The following is an 11,551-nucleotide window of genomic DNA, read 5'->3' on the forward strand; positions in this document are numbered from 1 at the left end:
GGCAATGCTTATTGCTGATTTTCGTTGCGATGAGAGTCGCATAGGCAGAGTAATAGGAATACTCAAATCTTGTAACAAAGTCTTGAGCCACAATAGTTCACAAATACCAAGAGCCATAGCTCTAAATTCAGCCTCTGCACTAGAACGGGCCACCACTGTTTGCTTCTTGCTGCGCCATGTAACACAATTTCCACCCACAAATGTACAGTAACCTGTGGTGGATTTTCGATCGTGGGAACAGCCCAATCTGAGTCAGTGTAGGCCTCAATCTATAGATGATCATGACGAGAGAATAATACTCCTTTACCAGGAGCCGACTTCAAGTATCTCAAAATCCTGAATACTGCTTTCAGATGATTAGACCGGGGATCATGCATAAATTGACTGATAAGACTCACAGCATAGGCAATATTAGGCCTAGTGTGAGATCAATAAATTAGTCGCCCAACTAGCCTCTGATATCTCCCTTTGTCAACTGGTTCACCATCAGTGTCTCGGAAACGAGCATTTGCCTCAATGGGAGTATCCACAGGAGAACAGCCTAACATGCCAGTTTTAGAAAGAAGATCTAGAGTATACTTGCGTTGAGATAAGAACAGCCCTTGAGAAGAATGGGCCACTTCAATCCCTAGAAAATAGTGAAGTATGCCTAGATCCTTAATCTCAAATTCCTTGACCAAATAATTCTTCTACTTGGAAATTTCAGCAGGGTTATTTCCAGTTACAATTATATCATCGACATATACTAGGAGGAGAGTAATAATGCTGCCCGATGTCTTGATAAATAAAGTGTGATCTGCATTGCTTTGTTTATAACCAAATGTCAACATCGCTGTCTGAAAACGACCAAACCATGCACGTGGTGATTGTTTCAGACCATACAATGCACGCTTAAGTTTACAAACCTTGCCATGAGTTGTAGCAGATGAGAACCCAGGAGGGACATCCATATATACCTCTTCCTCTAATTCACCATGGAGGAAGACATTTTTAACATCAAGCTGCTGTAGACTCCATCCTAAGTTCACAGCACAAGAGAGAATTACCCTGATAGTGTTCATTTTGGCAACAGGTGCAAAAGTCTCCAAATAATCTATCCCATATGTCTGAGTAAATCCGCGAGCAACCAGCCTTGCTTTAAAACGATCAACAGTTCCATCAGCTTTTTGTTTAATTACAAAGACCCACTTGCAGCCAACAGTCTTCTTTTGTGGTGGAAGTGTGATCTTCTTTAGAGCTAGCATTTCTTCGATCATGGCCTCCTTCCACCTAGTATTTGCAAATGCCTCCTGCCAAGTCTGTGGTATGGAAACAGAGGATAAAGAGGAAACAAAAGCATGAAATGATGGGGATAAAGATTCATAAGAAACAACCTGTGATATTGGATGTTGCGTACAAAACCTTTTTCCCTTTCTAAGAGCAATGGGTAGATCAAGTGATGGATCAGAAGTAATAGGAGAAGTAGCAGCATCTAAAGGATTAGAAATATTACCAGAGGAGGTGTCATTCGATCCTGGGTCAGAGGACAACTCTTGGTCTGGTAATGCTGCAGTGGTGGGCTGTTGTTGCCCTTTTTTCTTTCGATAATACTGTTGTGTGAAATCTTTCATTGGCTGTACCTGTTGCTCCCCTTGAACATCATTATCTAAAGGTACATGATAGTCATCAATAGGTTCATGTAGAGGAGGAATGGGAATCGGCACTTCTTCTAGAGTAGGAATGGACTTCCCCTGAAGAGGTGCTGAAGATGGAAAGAAAGCCACGGCCTCATGAAAAACGACATCCATAGAAACAAAAACACGACAAGATGTAGGATGATAACATTTATACCCCTTTTGGGTGGGAGAATAACCAATGAAAATACAGCGGAGACCGCGGGGATCAAGTTTGCCATAGGCATAGTGGTTTCGAACAAAACAAACACACCCAAAATTTTTGGGAGGAATAATATAAGAAGAAGACCCCTTCAAAAGATCAAGAGGAGATTTATAGTCAAGTACCCGAGAGGGCATCCTATTGATAAGATAAGCAGCTGTTAAAACAACCTCTCCCCAGAAATGAGAAGGAACATGCAATTCAAACATAGTAGAGCGAGCTACATCAAGAAGATGTCTATTTTTGCGTTCAGCCACTCCATTTTGGGGTAGAGTGTCAACGCAACTGGTTTGATGAATAATACCCTGAGTAGCAAGAAATATTTGAAAGGCTCCATCTAAATATTCACGACCATTGTCACTCCTGAGAGTTTGAATGGTAGCTTGAAACTGAGTTTGAACCATGCTATAAAAGACTTTAAAACAGGAAAAAACTTCACTCTTGTGTCGCATTAAGTAAACCCAAGTGGTGCGAGTGTGGCAATCAATAAAGGTGACAAACCACTTAAAGCCAGAAATAGAAGAGGTACGTGAGGGACCCCAGACATCAGAATGAATCATAGAAAAAGGCTTAGAACATCTTTTATTTGAATTAGAATAAACAGAACGAGTTTGTTTTGCAAAAACACAAGCCTCACATAATAAAGAGTGAGGGTTACAATGCTGAAATAAAATAGGAAAAATCTTAGCTAAGGTTCCTAAAGGTGGATGGCCCAGTCGACAATGCCATCGGTGCAATTCAGATAAATGATGTTCAGCAGAAGTAGCAGTAAGAGCCTGGCCAGACATAGTAACAGCATTAGAGATAAGATCATCGTCAAGCAAGTAGAGACCACCACGCATTTTACCAGTTCCAATCGTTCTCCCTGTCCCCAAGTCCTGAAAGACACAATGTGAAGGATAAAAAATAGCTTTGCAATTGAGATCAGATGTCAAACTACTGATAGAAAGCAAATTAGAAGTTAACTTAGGAACATGTAAAACAGAGGACAAAGATAAAGAAGGAGAACAATGGATGGCTCCCTTCCCTGAGACAGAGGAAAGAGAACCATCGGCTATTTTAATTTTATCTTTGCCTGAACAGGGAGAATAACGAAAAAATAAATTGGATTGACCAGTCATGTGGTCAGTGGCTCCGGAATCGATTATCCAAGGATGAGATAATGCCGAAGCACAATGACCAGCAAAAGAAATACCTGGTTTGGAGAAAACAAGGTTCGATTCAGAAGAGGGAACCACAGTCGAGATAGAGGCAGGTGCAGATGAAGAGGCGAAGGTAGTCATCATACGACGAAAGGCAGCAAGTTCCTCTGCAGAAAGTGTGGTAGTAGGGGCTGTTTCAGTAGCTTCAGAAAGATGGGCCTGTGTGCCACCACGACCACGGCCACGGCCTCGACCACGACCACCACTACGACCATCAGAAGAGTCAGATGGCCGACCATGTAACTTCCAGCAAAAATCCATAGTATGTCGTTCCTTTCCACAATGAGTACATTTAAGAGGTTCCTTCTCAGACGAGGAACGTGTACTAGTACTAAAAGAGCTACCTCTAGAAGAAATTAAAGCAGATCTCTCTGGCTGTGTAGTTGGTAACATGGTGGAACGACGAGTATCTTCCAATTGTATCATAGAGTAGGCTTGCTCCAAAGTGGGAAAAGGTGAACGACTTAGAACTTGAGACCGAAGCTGATCATATTCCACATTAAGGCCAGTCAAGAAAGTGTATACTCTGAATTTATCCTCCCTAAGCTGGGAATAAGTACCTTTAGCAGCTTTCCAAATTTTTGCCGCTGAATCAAATAGTGTATAGCCACGGGCAATGGATGGAGTCATTGCACTGAGAAGAAAAGCCATAACAAGAGAGTTGCTGGAACTCCACTTGTCTTGTAATGTACCAGCTTCACTTGGTTTGACAGTGGTACCATATATATATCCCTTATAGCCCCTTGAATCAATGGAAAGAAACATTTGTGTAGACCAAAGTAAATAATTAGTGCCATCGAGCTTTATCGGGCTGACTGGAAAAGAGGGATAATCATGATGGGTCCCTTGTGTAGAAGATTGGCCAGTGTTGGTAGTAGCAGTGGATGCAGCTAAATCAGGCATACTGATAGAACTTCAGTAACCGAGAAGTGCAGGAAATTGCAGAATATTCTGCAATAGGTAAATAGGCAGCAGTTCTTCAAAATAAACTCTGCAGGTTGTATAAATAAACAACTAGAGTGTTGTCAAACAAAGAGAAGCTGCAGATCTGTATACAGAAATAAAATCTGCAGGTCTTCAAAAAATTACTGCACTCCTGCAAAAAAATCTGCAGATCTTCAAAAAATTACTGCACTCTTGCAAAAAAATCTGCAGATCTTCAACAAAAAAGCTGCTGCAGGTCTTCAATAAAAAACTGCTACAGGTGTTTTAAAACAGTTGCAGGTCTTCAAAAACAAAGAGGAAAGGAGTCTGCAGATCTTCGCACAATATGGATTTGCAGGTCTCGAAAAAAAAATTTGCAGGTCTCGAGAAATTTTTTTTCAGGTCTTCTAAATAAAATTCTGCAGTGCTTCAGTCTTCAAACATGGAGAAAAAATACTGCAGGTCTTCGAGAGATAAATCTGCAAGTCTTCAAGAGAAATAAATCTGCAGGTCTTTAATCTTCGAGAAAAAAATCTGCAGGTCTTCTAAAATAAAATCTGCAGTTCTTCAATCTTCAAACATGGATCTCACTATGCATGGAGATCATAAAATAGGATAAAGTAAAGGAGGTAAACTCTAGGGCAAGTACTAGATCATATTTAGATCACCTCAAAGTACTGCCCCCATGAAATAATGGAAACGAGAGAAGGGAAGAGAGAAGGAGGGTCTCGGTTGATTTAGGATTTTAGGGTAATGGGTTAGTTGATCTAGGAGAGATCAATTGTGGAGGGAGACGATGGAGGAGAGCAGAATTAATTTCTCAGATATCGAGTTTAGGCTCTGATACCATGTAGAAATAAGTGAATGGCTTGATTGATCAATGAGATCAGTCAAGCTCTCTATTTATAATAATAATAATAAAAGAGATTACAAAGGGAAACACTGTTCACGTGAAACACTGTTCATGATACTGTTCACGTGAACAGTGTCGCAGCCCAAATATAACTCTAATTCTAACTAGTTAAATAGAGCTAGAATAGAACTAGGAAAGGGAAAATAACTAAAATAGAAATAACACCCCATGGGTCGATCTTATATCATAGATCGACCCATGTCACACGTAATACCCAAATACCCATATTCCAACACTACTTGACAAATGAAGGTGGATTTTCTTTTAGGTTTTTTTTTTTTTCTTTTTGGGGGTTGGGGGGGGGGTTAAGTCACTGGCAGATGTTTCAATGCTTTAGTTTTTTTCAAACTCTTAGTCCTCAATTTGTACTTTCATCTCCATTTCAATTGCCTTCTGTTAGGTAACAACATCCCTTAATTAAAAAATTGCCTATGTTCCCACATAAACAGTACAAGCAATGCCACTATTTATTTAAATCTGTTGGATTGTATGGGCCAAAATACCGTGGGGGTATTTTGGACATTTTCTTCTTCTATTATGTTTCTTTTATATGTGGGTTTAGTCCCACATCGCCTATTTGTAATTCTATCCTATGTTTTCAATATTATAAATAGAAGAGCTTGGGGTGATAATTAATCATCCAAGCATTAAGTCCTAATTCTGATCCTCTCTACATGGTATCAGAGCAGGTTGTGAATTAGGACTCCACCTCTCCCATTCTCGATGTCCTCTTTCTCTCCTCTTCTCTCCTTTCTCAACCACCTCCTCTTCTTTGTGTTTTTCTTTCTTCTTCCATAGGGCAGCACTGATGAGGTGATCCATAAATCCAGTTGCTGCCCTCTATCACCTCATTACATGATATCAGATTCTGATCGATAGGTGCTTGTTCATTGCAGAGAAATTTGAAGACTTCAAGTTTTTTATTGGACTGATTCCATCTACACTACAAGGGATTTGTTCACCTTATTGAAGCTAAAGAACTGCAGCAGAATTGGTCTACAAGAATCTACCTCTAGTTGATGACCCCTCAAAATCGATATTTCTTCTCAATTTTTGACAATAGTCGATCTTGAGGTTCCACCTATCAGTTGCTGCTGATTTTTTGAGGAGTGATTCTCCCCTACTCCAGCCACACTCGACTGCAATTTCAGCTTCATCCAATCAATTTTTGGGCCCATTCTCCCCTTATCGATTTCAGTACTAACAGAGTTTTTTTCAAAAACCCTAACCATATCGATTTGGGGGATTTACTGGTCTGCTGCGGCCTCTACTACATCAGCTACTGCCAACTCTTCTGCTCCTTCAGGTTCATACTTTGCTTGGTCAGGTATTCCATTTGGAGGTCATTGTGCTTCTGTAGCTTCTCATCCTTAGATCATAGATTTTAGAGCTACAGATCACATGACCGGTTCCTCTAGTCTGTTCCATAGATATTCTCCCACTTCTTGGAAAGACAAGGTCAAAGTAGCTGATGGTTTCCTTTCTTCCATATTTGGAAAAGGAATCATCAACTGCATTTCCTCCCTTCCTTTGTCTTCTGTTTTACATACAAAAAGTTTAACTACTAACCTTCTTTCAATTAGTAGTATTACTCGTGATCTTAACTGCAAAGTCACTTTTTTCCTTCTCATTGTGTTTTTCATGATCTGTAATCTGGGAAGATTGGATTGGGTAAAGTGCACGGTGGATTGTACTTGCTTGATGATGGTCGTTTCTCTCCACCACCATTACCTTCTCCGCTACATCAGAACTCCTTGGTCTCTTCCTCTCCTGGTAAGTGCTTCTCTTCTTCCGACCTACTAATTGCTCATCGTAAAGGTACTAGGACTTGCACTCTACATCCCGTATCTCGTTTTATTTCTTATAGTTCTCTTCTCCTTCTTTTCGTGCATTTGTATCTTCTCTTTTTTTTGTTTCGATTCCTAAAAATTGGCAGGAAGCATCTACAGATGGAAAGTGGAAGGCAACAATGTTGGAAGAAATGAGAGCACTACACAAAAATCATACGTGGGATCTTGTGGCTCCTCCTCTAGGGAAAAAACCAGTTGGATGTAAATGAGTCTTTGTGGTTAAACAGAAGGCTGATGGTACAGTGGATCGATATAAGGCACATCTGGTTGCAAATGGGTTCACTCAAACTTATGGAGTTGACTATCGGGAGACCTTTGCACCAGTGGCGAAACTCAACACTGTGAGGGTGTTATTATCTTGTGTTGCAAATCTTGGGTGGGATCTTCAGCAGTTGGATGTCAAGAATGCCTTCCTCCATGGGGAGCTTGAGGAAGAAGTATATATGGACATTCCACTAGGCTTCTCTGACGATAGGACCAAGGGCAAGGTCTGTAAATTGAAGCGGGCCCTTTATGGGTTGAAGCAGTCACCTAGAGCCTGGTTTGGCAGATTTCATAAGGCTATGTTTTCAGCAGGCTATAATCAAAGCAATGCTGATCACACTTTGTTTGTCAGACGAGTTGGTGACAAGGTAACTCTTCTCATGGTCTATATGGATGATATTGTGGTCACTGGTAATGATGGTGATGCTATCAAGAATTGAAGCTCTTCCTTGGCCGTGAGTTTGAAGTAAAGGATCTGGGACCTCTAAAATATTTTCTAGGGATAGAAGTTGCTCGGTCTTCAAAGGGTATCTTTCTTTCTCAAAGAAAATATATCCTTGATCTGCTGTCTGAGACTGGGTTGCTAGGTTTTCATCCTTCAGATACTCCTATGGAAGCTACTACAAGACTTAAGGAGAAAGAGGGTGAACCTGTTGACAAGGGTCGTTATCAGCGACTATGGGCAAACTAATCTATCTCTCTCACACACGACCTGACATTGCCATTGTTGTAAGTTTGGTGAGCCAGTTGATGCATGATTCCTATTCCTCTCACATGGAGGCAGTCCTTCGTATTTTGCCGTATTTGAAGTCTGCTCCAGGAAAAGGAATCATTCTCTCTCCCAATGGTCATCTGAAGATTGAAGCTTATACTGATGCCGATGGGTTGGTTCCCCTGACAGAAAATCGATCTCTGGCTCCTTTGTGGGTGGGAACCTTGTCACATGGCGTAGCAAGAAGCAAAATGTTGTGGCAAGGTCGAGTGCTAAAGTAGAGTTCCGTGCGATGGCACAAGGAATTTGTGAACTTCTATAGCTTAGAGGGTTGTTGCATGATATCGGTGTTGCTGTCCATCTTCCCATGATGCTTTATTGTGACAATAAAGCAGCCATTAGCATTGCTCATAACCCTATCCAGCATGATCGTACTAAGCATGTGGAGGTTGACTGACATTTCATCAAGGAGAAGCTTGAAGCCGGACTCATCTGTGTTCCCTTTGTGAAGTCTGCTGATCAGTTAGCCGATGTGTTCACTAAGGGACTAAGTGGCAAAGTGTTTCTTGCTATCTTAGTCAAGTTGGGCATGCATGACATATATGCTCCAACTTGAGGGGGAGTGTTGGATTGTATGGGCCAGAATACCGTGGGGGTATTCTGGACATTTTCTTCTTCTATTATGTTTCTTTTATATGTGGGTTTTAGTCCCACATCGCCTATTTGTAATTCTGTCCTATGTTTTCAATATTATAAATAGAAGAGCTTGGGGTGATAATTAATCATCCAAACATTAAGTCCTAATTCTGATCCTCTCTACAAAATCTTAATTTTTTTTTTGCTTCAGGTGCTGCATCAGTCACTGAGACCTGTGTCATTGTCCTTGTTATGTACGTCTTCTACCTTTATTTTCCAACAATCATTAGCTGTTTGTTGTTTTCTTTCTCCTTTGGTCTTTGTCCTACCACTACTACTCTGAAGCTAATTTTTAATCAGTGTAATGTCCCCTGGGATTCAACCCTTGCAGTAGCCTATCTTAGATCATTATGCTGGAAGACAATGAGCAGCTGTAGCTTATCCTGTTGTCTACATCTGAGTGAAAGGGCATGTGAAGGAGCTACTGGCGCTGAGGCCATGGGTCTTTTTTGTTGTGCTGTTCACAATGTTAAACGCCAACAGTATATTTTTCCCTTTTCTGTTCTCTTGGGTTAGGAAGCACAAGTTCTAAATAGATAACTGAATGCAGGAAAACTCTCCTTCATTCTTGTGCAACATCTTATTTGCATTAGTAGATTGAAAGATGATTTAAAATAAAAAAAAATCTAGGGTGGAATAACACTGGAATATTAGAGTTTTAAACTTTCTTTGACTGGAGAGAGAATACTCTATTACTCTTTTATTTCCATTGATACTAAAATAAATGAAAAGGTTTGGATATGTGAAAGCTTTACTGTACATCAGCCCTCAGATCCATGTTATTTATTGTTCCCGATGAACAACTCAGTAAGAGCCAATAGATTCGTATGTGGAGAAAGCTCCAAACCATTTAAAATTCTTCCAACTGTTGGAGTCCATGATGTAAATTATCCTGCCTAGTAATGTATCCACCAAAGCTTCCTTATTAGGACCCACTTCATAGACTGCCGGAAACAATGTTGTCAGAGCTTCCTCCCCACACCAAGTGTCATTCCAAAAACAGGTCTTTAAGCTGTTGCCCACCTTCATTTATCTTTCTTACTTGAAGCCCAACTGGCTAAGTGTATGTTTTCTGCCTTAATGAGAGCTGTCTTAAACCCACGATGATTTGTAATTGGCAGGCCTGAGTTCCAGCTTTGCTTGCTTCTGGTGGGGAGGAGGCAGTCCCTTGTTAACGGGTCCACTGGTAAATATGCTGCTTCAGGGCTGCTGGAATTTCATTCTCAGACTGCTGCCTTTTCTTTCTTTCTTTTTTTGTTTTTTTGGTCCTTTGGTGAGTCCCGGTGGAATGACCTTGAAATTGACTACTCTACCGATGTGAAAGGACATTGTGCAATATCACATATTCAACGAGTTGATCGAGGCCCATCTTCATTTGAATGCATAAAAGAATATGTGATTCAAGTAACCTCTCTACACATCTGTGCCATAGAGTGTCTCTCACCAGGAAGTTTTCCTCGTGTTTTAAGACTCTTTTTCTTGCAATGACAAATCTCTAAAGACTCCCAACTTCTTCAAATCTCCACAATCATTATGTCTGGTTAATATCAGTAGTTCTGCTTGGATCAAATCCCAACTTCTCTTTTGGTAATATCTATATTTGAATAGTTGACGGTATTAATTAAAACCCAATGCAATGAGGTACTTTATGTTGCTATTCTGTTTTTCTTGGTAAGATTTTGAACTGGCATAACTAATATTTATGCTGCAGGAGAATAGCTGAAGTCAGGGAGAAAGAAAGACAGAAGGCAATAGAGGAGATAATATACTCCTTGATTGTGCATAAGTTCATGGATAATGACATCTTGATGATCCCTACAATATCGGTGCCAGCAGATCCAGCTATTAGGGTGGATTACTGGCCAAACCAAGAACAGAAACTGGAATCTGTCCACTCCCCTGAAGCCTTTGAGATGATACAGAGCCACTTATCTCTTGTTCTTGGGGAACGGCTTGTGGGCCCACTTGATACCATTGTCCAGATCAGCAAGCTTAAACTTGGGAAGCTTTACGCTGCTTCTATGATGTATGGTTATTTCCTCAAAAGAGTTGATCAGAGATTCCAATTGGAGAGAACCATGAAAACTCTTCCAGAAGGTATGGAGAAAGACCAGGCAATCTACAAGGATCCAGCAGCTGAATACCAGCTCTGGGACCCCGATTCATTGATCCGGGTGCCACCAGACGACGGTGATGGTGGTGGTAAAGGAGGTTTATCAGATTCAGGTGCAGCCAGGTCCTACAGATTGAGGTCCTATGTCATGTACTTGGATTCAGAGACATTGCAGAGATATGCGACCATAAGATCGAAGGAAGCTATTTCTCTGATTGAGAAACAGACACAGGCCTTGTTTGGTAGGCCTGATATTAGGATTTCGGAGGATGGTTCTCTTGATACAACTAATGATGAGGTTGTTGGTATTACGTTTTCTGGTCTGACCATGCTGGTGTTAGAGGCAGTCGCGTTTGGGTCATTTTTATGGGATGCTGAAGGTTATGTAGAATCAAAATATCACTTTTTCACAAACTGAAACACACATGAAAATATGTCGTATATTGTAATGTATTCTTCAAACAGAATGATGGTTCAGCATGTAAGTAAATATGATAGTTGAGTCTTTTGTTTAAGATTTGGTCCAAATGTTCACAGAGAGAATATTATGTTTTCATAATTTTACTACTCTGTTCACTCTTAATTTTTCTGGTTTTAGTCTTGCTCGTAATAATCTGGTTTTAGTTTTGTTCACTCTTTCTTAATGTTTCTGGTGTTAGTTTTGCTCTTAATTATCTGGTTTTAGTTTTAAACCTATGTTTCTCTCTCTCTCTCTCTCTCTCTCTCTCTCTCTCTCTCCTTACATAAAGCTAAATACAGTTAACCCAGAAGTCCTGAAGAGAGTTTTTGGGAGCATCATCATTGTCTACCCTTTCACTAAGGTCAAAGGGTTCAATGATTTCGTCTTAATGGGAGTCTCCTCTCCAATCTTTCTTTAAGTTGAACTGTGATGCTTTGGTTCAACTAGAGAAAAAGTGAGGAGGCTTTATTATTAGGGATTCCCAAGGTCGTTGCAGCATTGCAGTCTCTTAGCCTTGCAATACATGTGATGTACTTCTTAAT

The 11,551-nt window shown here is 40.5% G+C and overlaps 1 protein-coding gene across 1 annotated transcript; it reads left to right on the top strand.

The window, feature by feature from the left end:
- The first annotated feature begins 8,587 nt into the window (after positions 1 to 8,587).
- Positions 8,588 to 11,056, top strand: LOC122665271 (UV-B-induced protein At3g17800, chloroplastic). Its single transcript, XM_043861382.1, has 2 exons — positions 8,588 to 8,630; positions 10,148 to 11,056. Coding segments are annotated over exons 1-2 (822 nt in total). The 5' UTR covers positions 8,588 to 8,628; the 3' UTR covers positions 10,968 to 11,056.
- The last annotated feature ends 495 nt before the right edge of the window (positions 11,057 to 11,551 follow it).

This window comes from Telopea speciosissima, chromosome 6 (genome assembly GCF_018873765.1).
Source record: "Telopea speciosissima isolate NSW1024214 ecotype Mountain lineage chromosome 6, Tspe_v1, whole genome shotgun sequence".
Lineage (NCBI taxonomy): Eukaryota > Viridiplantae > Streptophyta > Magnoliopsida > Proteales > Proteaceae > Telopea > Telopea speciosissima.